This window comes from Schistocerca piceifrons, chromosome 11, assembly GCF_021461385.2.
Source record: "Schistocerca piceifrons isolate TAMUIC-IGC-003096 chromosome 11, iqSchPice1.1, whole genome shotgun sequence".
NCBI lineage: Eukaryota > Metazoa > Arthropoda > Insecta > Orthoptera > Acrididae > Schistocerca > Schistocerca piceifrons.
Window position 1 is genome coordinate 172,462,898 of NC_060148.1, and position 18,754 is coordinate 172,481,651.

The 18,754-nt window shown below is 38.5% G+C and overlaps 1 protein-coding gene across 4 annotated transcripts in view; it reads right to left on the reverse strand.

Moving 5' to 3' along the window:
* Nucleotides 1–14,128: 14,128 nt before the first annotated feature.
* LOC124720002 (zinc finger protein 708-like) overlaps nt 14,129–18,754 on the reverse strand; it is a 98,624-nt gene continuing 93,998 nt past the window's right edge. For all 4 annotated transcript variants that reach the window (XM_047245237.1, XM_047245238.1, XM_047245240.1 and 1 more), the window contains exon 7: nt 14,129–15,987. In XM_047245237.1, the coding sequence (XP_047101193.1) occupies nt 14,511–15,987 (1,477 nt within the window). In that variant the 3' untranslated portion in view covers nt 14,129–14,510. The remainder of the gene's footprint in view (nt 15,988–18,754) is intronic.

Consider the following 18,754-nt stretch of genomic DNA (forward strand, 5'->3'; position numbering starts at 1 on the left):
CCTTTTATCCTTTTAACAGACACCTCAAATATGCTATCAGTGCTGTTCTTTGTCAAGAATAGTTGCTAGCACTTAAATTCGGAGTCAATTATTTCAGATGTTATTTCCATAGAAGAAAATTCTCTGTGGTCTCTGATTATACTGCTATTTTGTAGACGCTCAGTTTAAAGGACCCCAACAGTCATTTGACTCGTTGGGCATTAAAAGTATTGAAATAGGATTATGACGTATGCCACAAACCAGGCTGCTCACACCCGAATGCTGATGCACTGAGCCATAAGGTCAAAATGATTCAGACTGACAATGTTTTAATAGAAGAACTGAGAGACGTACAGTGTCACTGGTACAATTATCTTCCACATTTTGTCACAGTTCATTATATCCTATGCCACATAAATCCCCCTGAGCAACAGAGTCATCATTGCAGAAAGAGTTGCAAGCATGTATAATAGCTCAGTATCATGACAGTTTGCAGGTGTGTCTTAATGGACAAAAAGCCATGAATGCCAGAAAAGACACACGGTATTGATGGGAAGATAGACAGACTGATGTTCAGAAGGACATAATAAACTACTTGCCTTGTGGCCCTACCATGAACTTAAATTGCCTTGCAAACACGTCTAGGCGCTACAGACATTACAACACCATTTCAGAATGTTGTCTTAGACTTTGTCAGACCGTTGTCACAGACCACATAAAATAATAAATATATCCTACCTATCACTGATCTTTTCCTAAATATGTAATTATAGTACAAGTTGCAAATATGACTACAGAAACAGCAACAAGTGCCTTTGTCAATAGTTAAGTTCTATCATTCAGAAGTTCTGATCATATTTTGACTGAACAGAGGATTAATTTTATGTACATCCTGTTTTTACAAGTGTACAAATTACTACGAACCAAACAACTGAGAAACACTCCTTTCCATCCAACAGGTAATACCCACCTCCAATGTGTACATCAAACAACAGTTAGGATTTTGTCTTACTACATAAACCACTCAGTGACTGGGACAGGTAGGTCGCCTATGTAACTTCTGCGTAAAATAGTCATATACACCAAGCGGTTCTATGCGCTACAGTCTGGAACTGTGCGACCGCTACGGTCGCAGGTTCGAATCCTGCCTCACACATGGATGTGTGTGATGTCCTTAGATTAGTTAGATTTAAGTAGTTCTAAGTTCTAGGGGACTGATGACCTCAGAAGTTAAGTCCCATAGTGCTCAGAGCCATTTTCTTCGAATGTTTTCTTTACAGCAATAAATATTTTTCTTTTGCCGAGCTTCGTACGAAAAAAAAACATACACCAAATTTTCACTTATTATCATATTTCCACTTTACTATCAAAATTTTATTTAGAATTCATAGTTCTCTTGTCCACAACAGGCAAGTAAACTTCTTGAATGAGATTTTCACTCTGCAGTGGAGTGTGCGCTGATATGAAACTTTCTGGCAGATTAAAACTGTGTGCCCGACAGAGACTCGAACTCGGGACCTTTGCCTTTCACGGGCAAGTGCTCTACCAACAAATGTCCCGAGTTCGAGTCTCAGTCGAGCACACAGTTTTAATCTGCCAGGAAGTTTCATATCAGCGCACACTCCGCTGCAGAGTGAAAACCTCATTCTGGAAACATCCCCCAGGCTGTGGCTAAGCCAAGTCTCCGCTATATCCTTTCTTTCAGGAGTGCTAGATCTGCAAGGTTCGCGGGAGAGCTTCTGTAAAGTTTGGAAGGTAGGAGACGAGATACTGACAGAAGTAAAGCAGTGGGTACCGGGCGTGAGTCGTGCTTCGGTATCTCAGTTGGTAGAGCACTTGCCCGCGAAAGGCAAAGGTCCCGAGTTCGAGTCTCGGTCGGGCACACAGTTTTAATCTGCCAGGAAGTTTCACGTAAACGTCTTAATTAAATACATGAACAGACAACAGATAAGTGCATTCATTTATATAACAGTTAGGAACCAATCTCCCCCCATGAACCATGGACCTTGCCATTGATGAGGAGGCTTGCGTGCCTCAGCGATACGGATGGCCGTACCGTAGGTGCAACCACAACGGAGGGGTATCTGTTGAGAGGCCAGACAAACGTGTGGTTCCTGAAGATGGGCAGCAGCCTTTTCAGTAACTGCAGGGGCAGCAGTCTGGATGATTGACTGATCTGACCCTGTAACAATAACCAAAACGGCCATGCTGTGCTGGTACTGCGAACGGCTGAAAGCAAGGGGAAACTACAGCCGTTATTCTTCCCGAGGGCATGCAGCTTTACTGTATGGTTAAATGATGATGCCGTCCTGTTGGGTAAAATATTCCAGAGGTAAAATAGTCCCCAATTTCGATCTCTGGGCGGGGACTAATCATGAGGACGTCGTTATCAGGAGAAAGAAAACTGGCGTTCTACGGATCAGAGCGTGGAATGTCGGATCCCTTAATCGAGCAGGTAGGTTAGAAAATTTAAAAAGGGAAATGGATAGGTTGAAGTTAGATATAGTGGGAATTAGTGAAGTTCGGTGGCAGGAGGAACAAGACTTTAGGTCAGGTGAATACGGGGTTATAAATACAAAATCAAATAGGGGTAATCCAGGAGTAGGTTTAATAATGAATAAAAAAATAGGAGTGTGGGTAAGCTACAACAAACAGCACAGTGAACGCATTATTGTGGCCAAGATAGACACGAAGCCCACACCTACTACAATAGTACAAGTTTATAAGCCAACTAGCTCTGCAGATGATGAAGAAATTGATGAAATGTATGATGAGATAAAAGAAATTATTCAGGTAGTGAAGGGGGACGAAAATTTAATAGTGATGGGTGACTGGAATAAGAGAGTAGGAAAAGGGAGAGAAGGAAACGTAGTAGGTGAGTGTGGGTTGGGGGTAAGAAATGAAAGAGGAAGCCATCTGGTAGAATTTTGCACAGACCACAACTTCATCATAGCTAACACTTGGTTCAAGAATCATAAAAGAGGGTTGTATACATGGAGAATCCCGGAGATACTAAAAGGTATCAGATTGATTATATAATGGTAAGACAGAGATTTAGGAACCAGGTTTTAAAATGTAAGACATTTCCAGGGGAAGATGTGGATTCTGGCCACAATCTATTGGTTAAGAACTGTAGATTAAAACAGAAGAAACTTCAAAAAGGTGGGAATTTAAGGAGATGGGACCTGGAGAAACTGACTAAACCAGAGGTTGTACAGAGTTTCAGGGAGAGCATAAGGGAACAATTGACAGGAATGGGGGAAAGAAGTACAGTAGTAGAAGAATGGGTAGCTTTAGGGATGAAATAGTGAAGGCAGCAGAGGATCAAGTAGGTAAAAAGACGAGGGCTAGTAAAACTCCCTGGGTAACAGAAGAAATTTTGAATTCAATTGATGAAAGGAGAAAATATAAAAATGCAGTAAATGAAGCAGGCAAAAAGGAATACAAACGTCTCAAAAATGAGTGACAGGAAGTGGAAAATGGCTAAGCAGGGATGGCTAGAGGACAAATGTAAGGATGTAGAGGCTTATCTCACTAGGGGTAAGATAGATACTACGTACAGGAAAATTAAAGAGACCTTTGGAGAAAGGAGAACCACTTGCATGAATATCAAGAACTTTGATGGAAACCAAGGTCTAACCAAAGAAGGGAAAGCAGAAAGGTGGAAGGAGTATATAGAGGGTCTATGCAAGGGCGATGTACTTGAGGACAATATTATGGAAATGGAAGAGAATGTAGATGAAGATGAAATGGGAGATACGATACGGTGTCAAGAGTTTGACAGAGCACTGAAAGACCTAAGCTGAAACAAGGCCTCGGGAGTAGACAACATTCCATTAGAACAACTGACGGTCTTGGGAGAGCCAGTCCTGACAAAACTCTACCATCTGGTGAGCAAGATGTATGAGACAGGCGAAATACCCTCAGACTTCAAGAAGAATATAATAACTCCAATCCCATAGAAAGCAGGTGTCGACAGATGTGAAAATTACAGAACTATCAGTTTAATAAGTCACACCTGCAAAATACTAACACGAATTCTTTACAGACGAATGGAAAAACTGGTAGAAGCCGAGCTCAGGGAAGATCGGTTTGGATTCCATAGAAATATTGGAACACATGAGGCAATACTGACCTTACGACTTATCTTAGAAGAAAGATTAAGGAAAGGAAAACCTACGTTTCTAGCATTTGTAGACTTAGAGAAAGCTTTTGACAATGTTGACTGGAATACTCTTTTAAATTCTAAAGGTGGCAAGGGTAAAATACAGGGAGCGAAAGCCTATTTACAATTTGTACAGAAACATGATGGCAGTTATAAGAGTGGAGGGACATGAAAGGGAAGCAGTGGTTGGGAAGGGAGTGAGACAGGGTTGTAACCTCTCCCCAATGTTATTCAATCTGGATATTGAGCAAGCAGTAAAGGAAATAAAAGAAAAATTCGGAGTAGGTATTAAAATCCATGGAGAAGAAATAAAAACGTTGAGGTTCGCCGCTGACATTGTAATTCTGTCAGAGACAGCAAAGGACTTGGAAGAGCAGTTGAACGGAATAGACAGTGTCTTGAAAGGAGGATATAAGATGAACATCAACAAAAGTAAAACGAGGATAATGAAATGTAGCCGAATTTAGTCGGGCGATGCTGAGGGAATTAGATTAGGAAATGAGACACTTAAAGTAGTAAAGGAGTTTTGCTATTTGGGGAGCAAAATAACTGATGATGGTCGAAGTAGAGAAGATATAAAATGTAGACTGGCAATGGCAAGGAAATCGTTTCTCAAGAAGAGAAATTTGTTAACATCGAGTACAGATTTAAGTGTCAGGAAGCCGTTTTTGAAAGTATTCGAATGGAGTGCAGCCATATGGAAGTGAAACATGGACGATAAATGTGGTGCTACAGAAGAATGCTGAAAATGAGATGGGTAGATCACATAACTAATGAGGAGGTATTGAATAGAATTGGGGAGAAGAGGAGTTTGTGGCACAACTTGACGAGAAGAAGGGACAGGTTGGTAGGACATGTTCTGAGGCATCAAGGGATCACAAATTTAGTATTGGAGGGTAGCGTGGAGGGTAAAAATCGTATAGAGAGACCAAGAGATGAATACACTAAGCAGATTCAGAAGGATGTAGGTTGCAGTAGGTACTGGGAGATGAAGAAACTTGCACATGATAGGGTAGCATGGAGAGCTGCATCAAACCAGTCTCAGGACTGAAGACCACAACAACAATAGTAACCAAATTTGCAACAACCAGAGGACCTCTATATCAAGTGTTTGGAGTTAACACTAAAGACTAATTCATGCAATGAGTAACCTACAGATATCATGTACTTGACAAACTCGCCTAAAATATGCGAACCACAGCTATTTGAAATTACCCAAGACTCTCGTAGTATACAGTACTGGGAAGTTATGTTGTATAAAACATTATTATCTGGAAGTTGTGTTAACCACTTGTAGACAAAGAATAACTTGCTCTGCAACATTTTACTGGTAGTCAGGCCAATGCATGCATATAGTGTGGCATACGTTGCTGTTTGGCAGCATCTTTGCACATCACATAATCTATATTCTTTGTATGTAATGTATAACACTACAAGAATAAGTTCTCGTCTTCGTAATAAGCGGTGAAATGTATCATAACTCACGTGGATTGATCTGGTGAAACAAGCGATTTATGGTTACGAATTTGGCCATATGTCATTATAGGAAATGTATTACTCCTTTAAAAACTACACTTTCCTCGATTTTCCACCTAATTTACAATAGACTTCAAATGTGAAGTCCTTAACGTAATAGGTAAGTCCATTGTCAGAAGATACTGTTACATGTCGAGACCCTAAATCCAGCATGTTAAAAATATAGGGAATCTATGGTTGGTACTAGTATGTGGTAGATTATCTTCCTTTAAGCTTCAACACAGTATTTCATTTGAAATACTCTTGATCAGTCAATGTGCATCATTCTTATGCAATAATGATTTTATTTCTTTCTTCTATGGGTAACTCCAGGGAAAACTTATTTATTACGCGCACTGCAGTGATATATGTTATCTCTCCATCCACTTTTGGTATCGTGAACTACACTGCATGAACTCTGGCCAAGTAATATAGTAGTATTTCTTAATTGTAGTTGCGCTTCTACTGCATCTACCACTATTCAGATGTCTAGTCAAAGTTAAAACAAGTTGTTCCCACAAGACCTGGTGGTATCTGCCTGTATTACAAATGGTTAACGTCCAAGTGGACATAATTTTGATACAACCCCGCAGATATGAATAAATTTATGCATGGATCCATGCTTGTACCATTTTGCCGTTAGTCCAATAGTGCTGGCACATCATACTGAAGATTATGCTAGCCTCTTTTAACCTGGTTATCTGTTAAAAAATCCATGTAGAGCCATTGGTTCTCATTCTCAGTAAACAAGGAGGAATAGGGACAACTTTTCAATGACATGGTTTCTTACACTACTGCTAATGCGTGACGAACAGTCATCCTCTACTTCTGGAGAAATTCTGTGGTCACACATCATTGCAGTTAGCTTCTTAACCTTCCCTGTTATTCCTGTCCCTGCTACCATGTCCCTGAATCTGTTCTGTTATCCTTCTTCCATTAAGAAAGGACATGTCTGAAAAAATCTTGCCCATGTCACTCTCTTAGTACCATAGCATTCATAGTTCCGTTTCACTATTCCAGCCAATAGTACAGAGTTTTCACTGCTACCTTGGTACAGTGTCCGCTTTAGCTATTCCCCAGAGATTTACTGCCTGGTATGTGCCGTCTCAATTGGTTAGTTAAGCAAGGAGCCAGTGTTATTTTCTAGAGGAATGATTTGGCACAGTAAGTGTTTGAGCAGTGACAGGAATACCGCTAAGCACTTCGTCTTGGCCCCCACTAATTCTATATATGATTTATTGACATCATCTTGGCAATTGGAATATGTATGCTCTGTTAATTATGGACTTACCACTCCCAAAGAGAACTATCTGGAACCTTGATCATTCTTTTAAGATATTCATATGGCATGTTTCAATTGCAACACCCACAAAGGTAATTCCATCTAGTTTAGAACTGCATCCTGTGTGCATCATAATCTGAAAGATAATAGCACTGCTCTCTCTTACAACCACTTACATTTAACGTAAGGATGTAAGCCCATTAAACAACGATATAGTGTGAGAAATGTGACATGCCTTGCTCGATGTACAGCCCTCCTGTTTATTCCATATTATTAACTGCTCAACAATTTGTATTTGACAGGAACCAATGGGACTCGCTAGACAGGCAGTTAGTGTCTTTTAACATCTACCCCACGCAGATGAGACAGGAGGATGTTGTTGGGCCTTCTGGTTCCTCCAGGGGCATAACATGGAGCGATTAGCGATCAAAGAGACCCTTGTCTAGTCATGTCCCTTATTTCTGATTCGTCTTTGTACTATGGTCCATTCTACCATCTGTCATCTTGATGTCACACAAAAACATGCGTAACCTACTTGCACACTGAGAACTACAGTACCTCAACTAGGGTTGTAGTGGCTCCAATCACTCACACCCAACTCAAACATCTATGAAACACAATGTTCGCTCTTAGACAATTAGCAGTGTGTTCCCTGAGTGCATAACTATCTTCAATTGCTACACTACTGTGTTATTTTGACTCAGTGTTTCACCTACCATTACACTGCTTTGAATACTATGTATACACAGGCAATAATGTTTCATATTGTTTGCAGTTTGAACACTGATCTATATTTTTATAATAATGGAACCTCCATTTGATGCTTATGAACACTTGTCCTACATTACTGGACGCCATTGTGCGAGAAGGGATCTCAGACATTATCTACTTCCTCCACCGAATAAAATGAGGCATTCAGCAGAACAGAACCACATTTCCCAAGCAGTTCCTAGCCGATGCACCTAGCATCACACCAATTTCAGCCTTGCTCACTGCTTCAAGAAGAAATATGAATAATGAAGTCTTTTACCAATGTGGTCACCACCAATGTTATAAATTACGCTCATACTCTAATTAAATACACACTAACCCACAATTTTGTGCATTTGTCCCTCCAGTAAAGTGTTTTACCTGCCAGTTAGGCTCTGCTATTTTGATGACGTAAATGCAAACTCATCTGATGATCACAATTCCGTTTATGGAAAGATTTTGAATGCTTCATGCAAACTGTTCAACTGCTCTGTGCTTCGCCATGTGTCACTAACCAAAATATCTGTGTATCTGGATACATTACTGATACAGGTTAATTTTGTGATCCTTTCATTTCCACTGATACGTACCACATTTTGCATTCACACATAGTACACCCTAAATAGCTATACCGTTGGACCCACCCCAGTGCCTTACACACCTAAAAAGTTAATGTACTATTTGCCAGCACTGCATCACTGAGAAAAACTTTAAATGCTTACCCTCTTTAAACTCACTTATCTCGCGTATCTATAGGCGTTTCTGCTCATTTCACCTTCCTTTACCACCTTTAGCTTTGACATACTTTTATAGCAGCAGAATAATCTTCTATGGCTTCATGACACAAATCGTGTATGCCAGGGGCACACTCACTTCGATTCCTACCACTCGTAGGTTCATTACACCTTGATAGGCTGACGAGATGACGAAAAACGTCCGATTCATCTACTAACAAGCTCCTGCCCTTCCTTTTGCTTCTCTTTATGATTAAATGTAAGTTTCAGTAATTGTAGTGCATGATGTCACCTCTTTTCCTGTTAATGTATTTCTGTTTTCCAATTCATATTGTCATGTTCTGCCATCTGTATTTACCACCTAATTTAATTAGGACTGGTATGGACCAGTTAGCTCCCTCAACAGTCACAAGACTACAGTCCTTTTCAAAAATTGACTATTGTGAACACCTGTTTTCAGTTCATTACATAGGCTATCCTGTGTGGCGCACAACATGCCAGTTTGCTTGAAACATCATGAGCCTAGACAGTTGATTGTGATTCCCTTCCTAGTTCACCTCCTATACTTATTGCACCATCCGTTATATTTTAATTCATTATAATTATAAATGTAACGAATAGTCTCAACTTTAATTTCGTTACAGACAATTGAAGCTGGTTTGGCCATTTCCCTAATAGCTAAGCCCTCTATTCTTTCCCATAGCTCACCAAGGAAGTTATCACTACTGGGTAGGTCTACTGCCTCCTATTGTGATATTCTTGTCCTAAATCTAACATCTCCATATTCATGCCAGTTTACATAATGGACACTTCCAGAATATGGTTTCATTCTCTCTAGATTTTCAGGAAAGTGGGGATAGAAACTCACATTTGGTTTCCTAACAAAGTATAGAATTAGCACAACTGCAGTAAATCACACACTTTGGCCAAATGTTGACCTAATTCTGAAATATACCAGGCTATAACGTCTTGTGTTCTTTCTAACACCATGCCAAAAACAACTGGCTGTGTATTCAGTCCTCTCAACATTCAGCCCCACTTAACATAAACCATCACTATTTTTTCGAAAAATAATAAACGACCAACTTATGCAAAGTTTCAAGATAACTAGCACCTGTGCCAGGCTATAAATACTGCTGATCAATCATTTTGACTGCAAATCCATTGAACCTTTGTACTCTGTTGCAATTGCCTCTACATGAGTGCTAACTCTTGCAGTATGTAAGCAGAAACAACCAGACAATATGTACTACCATCTCTGTATTTTCACTCCGATTTAATGCTCCTTCACTGAATTACACACACTGTTCATTCTGTGAACAACCAGTCACAGTACCACTCCACAATGCTATGCGAGTTTGGTTTTAATGGAAGTGCAGCTGTGCTGAAAACAAATTTGGTATCCCTGCTCGGACTAATGCTTATCGCTGTGATAAAGCTCCTGCGAGCTTCATTCTTTGTTATGCTGTATCACGAAATCCTAGTATGCTGGCATGTGCAGCTCAATCACACTGAAGCCAACATTTTGGCTACCAACTGACAAATTCATAATACAGCCACTGTGCTAATACTGCAATATAAAGAACTTAAAAACGCGACCCTGCGTGACTTAATACATACGGAACTGTGCAAACTGACTGCTACTTTGGAAGTAACCAAAGCCTTACAGATCTTGTTGTGTAACACCCACAAAACAGTTGCATGTTAATACCCTGCACACTACCATTCAGCCAAGACTGCAACAGAGACTCAGCCCTAACTTAGTGCCCACTGAAACCTTCCAGCAAACCATAACTAGTACTTCATTTCATGCATCAGTACACATGCAAATGATGTACTCCATGTAAGTGTCACCCTTGCCGTATTATTGCACTGCTGCTATTGTACAACTGTCATCGTCTATAGATGTGTTAAATATACAGATATCCTTGTCTGTAACTTACACCAGTTGCCGATTTGAGTGTTATCACCTCTTTCCCTGTCACCTGTGTACCTAATTATGAATGCCATGTTTGGCAAACTGACATTCTGATTGTTTGCAAGGGGTGTCCCATCACACTGTCATGTACTTAGAGATTCATCTGTGCTTTAACAATATTACAAGCATCCTACCTTATTACTCTGCACTAGTGTCATTAAATGTGAAACTGAATTGATTTTAGAGGAAACTAAAGAATTCCCTTGCTCTCACACTGTTGAGGCAATGTACAAATTTTTGTTTAGGCCCATTGGGAACAGATTACCATATTTGATAGCACAGTCAACTATAGTAGCAGTTCTCTGCTGTGACCATGCATTAACACTTCAGACTTATTGAGTTTCTCTGATGGTAGACTTTTATTCAACATTCTTATTACATATGTATCACACCCACCATTAGGTTATCTGATCATTTAACTTACACATGCTACAGCTTTGAACTTTTCTGCTAATTTGCCTGAAACACCTTTCGTGGTGGCACCCAACCAACAGCCTGCCCACACACACACACACACACACACACACACACACACACACACACACACACACACACACACACACTCACTTTCTACAAACCACTCATGAATACTAGCTTTGGAAAATTGCAAGTTACCATTGACCACGGCACTGCACACATCACAGAGGAGTAAGCTGGAATACCTATACAGAGTGGTTGACCCAGTGTCATCTCTCTTCCAGTCACTGTACTTGTCCTCAGAATGGTTGTATGGATCATATGTAATCAAAGATATTGTGAACCATTCAGATCACGTGGTGCACGAGCAGCAGCCGTTGGGTAATTTAATATTTAAGTGGATTTTGGATCCTGGCAAAATTCAGTCATGACTCATTTACAACTAAACATTAGGAGATGAGATGCTGATATGTATTAGTTTGTTTCTATTGTGTAATTTTGTCATTTTGCAACATGTGAGAGCATTACATTCCACTTAGCTAAGGACCGAACCAATGACATTACTTAAAAATCAATATCAATTAAGTACATGAAATAACATTTAATAAAACAACGATAATGTTACAGTTTCTTAAGGATATTAGTTTATTATGAGTATATTATCAGTTTTAATGTATCCTTCAATAACTTTGCAATTTTAACTTTTGTACTACAAACTGCAGATTATAGGAAAAATAATGAATCTTCTAAATATTATTGAGCTAAACCTCCTTTTGTATTGAATCCACATCCTAAAATTGACTTATCCTTGACCATTCTAGTACAATAGTTTATTCTGTGATGATAAGCTTAGGTTATGATTTTATTAGGTGCTGTTACACTCTTAATTTATGGGTATCTATTGTGTTTATGTAGACTCAGTTCTTTGCCTAGTTTTCCACACAACCACTGAAGATGTTCATTTTCTGCTTACATCTCGTGTACCAGACAAATGCTACATGAACCATCTTTAGCTCACACAAATAGATATTCAGTCCATATTGTGTACCTTTTGAAACACGTTACTACAAATTTTACTGTTTTTCTTAGACATTAATGATATGTATACTCGCCACACTTAGTAGTGTATTTTCAGATTCATCAGAATATAAGCCTATTGTCCAGAAACATGGCTTTTCTTTCCTTTCATTGGAAAATAATATTTAATACAATGGTATGTGGATGTTGCCTATTATGAGTAATCTATACAGCAGTTGTGGATGTCCCATCATGAGAAAGATGGAATAAAATGTAATCACATCACTGCAAATTGTCACAGCTGAAGTGTAGCAAAACGGAACAGTGCCAATCACTTACTTATAACTATCTCCAGTTGTTACACATGTAGTTGACATACTAACCCACTTTCACCAATAACAAACAGGTCGGAAATCAAAAATAAAAACAATCGTTCTGAAACTAAAAATAAAGCATGAATATAGATTTCCAAAGACGTCATGTTTATTTACACAAATTAAGGAAACTATCCACATTAAAAAAACTTTGAATGAAATGCAAGAAATATTTAGTACTCATGTTCTGAGCTCTCCCAAGTGTTGTTCTTGTGTATACGAATAACTGGAATCAAATTGTAAGACCTAATGTTTGTTTACCTATTTCATTTTGTGTATAACTTGCATGGTATTGAATGCTGAAAAAATAATTAAGAGCTTTGGTGCATAACACCTATCTACATTATCTCTATCACGTACAGAGCTTAGTAAAACAAAAAAATTCGCAAAAAAATATAGCTATTGTGCACTGGTGTACATGGCAACCACGAACAATGAATTTATTAGATTACACATTTTAACATCTGACCCATTTATGTAGAGATGCACTGGTGAGCAAAACTGTCATGAATACTGCCTGCAAGGAGTATGAATGCCCCATGTTGTATGCACATGATGCAATAAGCAGATTACAAGTATATAAGCAGACCAGAAATTAACATTGAATTGTTCTACCAATTAGATGGGTCACAGACATATAAATCCAATGACATAAGTGACTTTAGCGAAGGGCTGGTTACAGTGGGATTGTAGTTGGGAACAAGCACCTCAAAAGTGGTGAAGCTGGTAGGCTAGATCTATGCTACTTTTGTGAACATCTGTGGAAAGTGGCTTAAAGGTGATAAACTGATAAACTTATGAAAACATGTAATACACCTATCCATTACAAATCATGCAGGTCAGAGGCTTGCCTGCTCTGTGAAGCTTGACATGTGGCAATATGTCATATCTAATTACAGAAAACAATGCTTGAGCAGCCATAGACGTTTTTGAACCCACAAATCAATGTATATTGTTGAACATGGGGCTCCACAAAAATGTTCAATTGCAACTGCAGTGGGCAAGGGATCATTGATGCTGGAATGAAGGTCAATGCTAATGTCAACTGCCAACTGTCAGGATATGTGACATTTCCTGCTACACCAGGTCAGTTGCAACATCCAGATATGCTATCATCTAGGCGAATGGCACTACGTGGTGGGCCCATTATGCTATGGGGACAGTCACTCAGGCTCCTTTGGGACATCTGGTAGTAATTGAAGGCATCATGAGAGTTGCCGACTATGTGGGTTATTGCTACTGCATAGATTCCTTCATGCCTGATATGCTCTCCCACGGTGAAGGCATCTTACGGCAGGATAACTGCCGATGACACATATGCAGAACGACTCTACAGTTGTGTTAGTAGTATGGTACCTAACATCTTGATCACACCATGTAGCTGATCTGAACGTGTGGAATGCAACTGGTACAACATACATCCAGAAACACATAAATGACATGCCAAGTCCATATCGTGTAGAACTGTCGAAGTATTGTGTTCCAAAGGTGGACAAACATGCTATTAAGCAGGTTGCTATATTTGTTGTTACTCTTACTAATACAGGATTAGTACTAACAGAACATAAATGTAAACTCTATTCATTTCACATACAGCAGATCTCTTGCGAAAACATACCTGACTAAAATAATTGTCATAATCATGTTTCTCCAGTGTTGAGTTTACTAGCCTTTGTGAAGGAAGTGCCATGAATATATTTTTGATGTCACTGTTTCTAAAATGCACAGTTACAAGTACTACATGATGACTATGTTTGGAATAATAAGCAGCAAGTCATCACCTATCCTTGGCCTTATACTGAATATTGCATGGTACTTATGATTCCTGACAAACAGGGATTTATCACAATACACAATTTTCTTTTCTCAAGAGCTATAGGAAAAAACAGCAGTGTTATTGACAAAAACACATTTGAGTCATGTTTCTCGAGTATTTAGTAATACAATTTCTTGACATCTCAAGCAGCAGATATGGATTTTTATATTGTCACATTATCTGTTACCACTCTATAGTACACATTGTTTCACAATTATACCATATTTGTATGTTATTTCACGGGCATTACAATTTATTCTCCCCTTGCTTCTTCCATTATTTTACACACCTTGAGGGCATCAACCAGGAAAACCTATTTACAAAAAACTAACACTTACTTGTAGTTTCTTTCTGATGTATCTTGAGAGTGCCCAACTGAGTGAAACTTTTGTCACTGGTATCACATTTGTGAGGTCCCCTTCCAATGTGTCCTAATGCATGTATCTTGAGATAAGCTGATCTAAGAATGATTTGCCACAAACATCACTTTTGTGAGGTCTCTTCCTGGCATGTATGATTCAGTGTCTTGAGATTGCCTGCTCTAGCAAAAGATCTCCCACGAATCTCACATTTGTGAGGTTTCTTTTCAGTGTGAATTAATACATGTTTCTTGAGATAACGTGTGAGGGCAAACGATTTGTCACAAATCTCACATTTATGAGGTTTCTTTCCAGTGTGAAGTAATACATGTTTCTTGAGACCGTTTGAGAAAGCAAAAGATTTCCCACAAATCTCACATTTATGAGGTTTCTTTCCAGTGTGAGGAAATACATGTGTCTTGAGTTCCCATGAGAAAGCAAAAGATTTCCCACAAATCTCACATTTATGAGGTTTCTTTCCAGTGTGAAGTAACAAATGTTTCTTGAGACTGCTTGAGTAAGCAATAGATTTCCCACAAATCTCACATTTATGAGGTTTCTTCCCAGTGTGAATTAATTTGTGTGCCTTGAGATTGCTTGTCCTGGCAAAAGATTTCCCACAAATCTCGCATTTGTTGGATTTTTTTCCAGTGTGAATTAGTGAATGACTTCTGAGAGCGTCTGTCCTGGCAAAATATTTCCCACAAATCTGGCATTTGTGGGATTTATTTCCAGTGTGTATTAATTTATGTCTATTGAGAGAGCTTCTCCTGGGAAAAGATTGTCCACAAAGCTCACATTTATGAGGTTTCTTTCCAGTGTGAAGAACCATGTGTTTCTTGAGATGGCTTGGGAAAGCAAAAGATTTCCCACAAATCTTACATTTGTGAGGTTTTTTTCTAGTGTGAATTAATCCATGTTTCTTAAGATTGCCTGCACCAGCAAAAGATTTGCCACAAATATCACGTTTGTGGATTCTGTTTGCAGTAAGTAGATCACCCTGGGATCTGACATTAACAGTTGTAGATAGAGATCCATAATGATTTGTTTCCTCTGTATCATTTGTCATGTGTGTGTTACCTATGTCACTAGCAGCTTTCCACATTTCCTTGTATGAATTCAGCTCATTGTATTCTGCGATAGAAACTTCTGGCTCACTATCTGAGAAGATACTGCTTTGATGCTCTTCACTATAGCCATATTTTTCATGGTTTCCAGCAGTTAAGACATGATGATTCTCACTCATTCTCAAATGTTTTTTCAAACTAACATTACTGTGAAATACTTCACCACACCACTTACAAACATACGAAGGTGGTTGCACGCCATCAATGTGCATAAACACATGCTTTATGAATCTGTATTTTGAAGGAAAGCTCTGTTGGCAGAAATTACAGCTATATACATATAATTCCTTTTCCCTCGTACTACAGTTATATTGTGTGGCAACTGAGCAGTTCTTATCAACAGTCATATCTTTTGTATTGGTACCAAACTCATGTGTTGACTTCATGTCTATCACCAACTCATCCTGGACCACTCTATGGCGACTAGTTTCTTCACATGGTATGTCACAGCACCCACCAGCACACTGAGTCAATCTGAAGAGTAATGAGGATAATGTTAAATATTGATATACGTACAACAAAGAAATAATATTTAGGTGTCCATAAATCCAGTACTATAAGCGAGAATTCATAAAATTGCATAAGGAGTTACATATATAGTAACTGTTAGTGATTTAAAATTAAAATATTCCACCACAAGGAAGGAACTGATGAGGTAAAAATAATGATTAATCTGAGTCACTGCCAATTTGATTTGAAATTTTTAGATGGGAATTAAAATAATTCACTTGCAAGTGTTACAAGATCAAGACGCATCCAACACATGGCTAAGAAAAGGTAATATATACAGTGAGACTGAAGGATTCATGATTGCAATACAGGATCAAACAATAAACACCAGATATTACAGCAAGCATATTATTAAAGATCCCGATACCACAACAGATAAATGCAGACTTTGCGAACAACGAATAGAAACAGTAGATCACATCACAAGGGGATGTACAACACTAGCAAATACAGAATACCCCAGAAGACATGACAATGTAGCAAAAATAATACATCAACAACTTACCATACACATAAACTAATAAAACAACACATTCCCACATACAAGTATGCACCACAAAATGTACTGCAGAATGATGAATACAAATTATACTGGAACAGAACCATTATAACAGATAAAACACCACCACATAACAAACCTAACATCATACTCACCAATAAAAAGAAGAAATTAACACAACTAATCGAACTATCCATACCCAATACAACAAATATACAGAAGAAAACAGGAGAAAAAATTGAAAAATACATCCAACTGGCTGAGGAAGTCAAAGACATGTGGCATCAGGATAAAGTTGACATCATAGCAATTATACTATTAAGTACAGGAGTCATACCAAACAATATCCACCAGTACAACAACGCAATACAGCTACAACCAAATGTAGAAAACAGCTACATCCAGAAATCTGTAATTATTGATATATGTTCAATTACCCGAAAGTTCCTAAATGAAATATAATGTATACTGTATAGTTAAAAGGAAGGCATGCTTGATCAAGGTCGACGTCACTTTCCATTTTTAACCAGACATAACGTTTGAGACAGGAAAGAGAAATAATAATAATAATAATACAATTATAGCTATGATAGTAGTAGATGTCGTGAAAATATACTTACAGCAATGGATAAATAATTTGCTCACTTGTGACAAACATCAAAGGATAAGGATGCAAGTCATGCATCCAAAGTCCCTGTTGTGAGCCAGTTTAATTATTAATGCTGATGAACAGAGAAAATGAGCAAATAAGCTTCTAACGAACACTATATGCTTTCCTTGCAGCAAAGGTGAAGTCATTGCAGCAGCAGGCATCTGGTGTCAACAAAATGCTGTTCAATCAAACCTACTGTTTGAATACCAGTGGGTGTAAGCATGTCAGAGTGTGTAATATTGAATAGGGAGTTCTAATAAGTGGAATCAGTTGAAAACCATTGATTTAGTGATGACAAAATAATATTCTCGTTGGACGAATGACGTTGACCACGCAATATGTCAAAGTTAATTTCGGCCTTGTTCCACAGAAAAGTTTGCTCTCCCCTGCTGTTACCACGTGATCATACCATCTCTGTAGGGAGTCAGTTGATATAGTTAAAATATTTCACCACAGAAGGAGCACAGATCTACAGGAGCAGACTTTCAAGTTTAATGAAATGCAGTACAGGATGAGCTAATGTGTTGGCAAAGAAGGCAGTCACATATCCTCCAATTCTACAGCACATTGTGCACTTATCTACTGTCCATAGCTTGCCAAACTCTCCATTCATTGGAAACTATAATAGCTCGACTCCCTGATGCATTCTGTGCATTGACTGCAGTGGAAATGTATGATTCAACATTACCAGATGTGGGCACTGAATTACAATTGTTTATGTACCCATCTGTAAGTAAGAGTTTATAAAACCTCTCTATTTCAATGTAAATAAACAGTTACCACCATAACCAAGTGGAAGAAACAGTCTCACCACAAGGGTCTTTAAATGACCGGTCCTGCTATGATGAAGATAGAAACCAGAAGAACAAGGCAAATGGATCATTACTTCCTGATATTAGAAATGCTTTGGTTATTGGGGCTTCATGCTGCGGAAAATAATCTAGTTTTTACACTGTTGACACATCCTGTGGGAGACGACTTAGAGCATGTATATATTTTTCAAAAATTCAGTTTCAGTCAAAATATCAGCTACTGCAGGAAATTTTGCATGGCGTTAAGGGAGTAACATACTGAACAGCCAGCAAAAGCAGCGACATTCTACCACCTGAAAATGTAAAACTAACACCATATTCATATTTGGCAACATCTCAGTGGAAAATCAGGATATCTGCAGGTATTTCTGATTTGCTCGCCACATGCAAGTCAACGTATTTTATTTCAGTGAGAAATACTTAAGCCTCCCAAAGCTATTTGTATGGGATACATCAATCTTATAACTTTCGAACAGGACTATCTAAATTTAAAGCATATTTTCAAAGTACATGTAGGAAATGACATGCCACTCAATAAATTTGTTACATGTGAGGATTGCTGGAGTAACTCTCAGTATAGCTTGCTGGTTATAGATAAAACTAGTAAATTGAATGAGAGTCAATAGAAACGGAACTTGAACAAATACCTTCAAAAAGGCAATGCACCAAAATGCACATGTGTCAGTATATTGTACACTATGTACAAATTTGAACATGTGTTGTACATTCATTCAGAGGATGCAAAGCACATGCATTTGACAAAAAAAT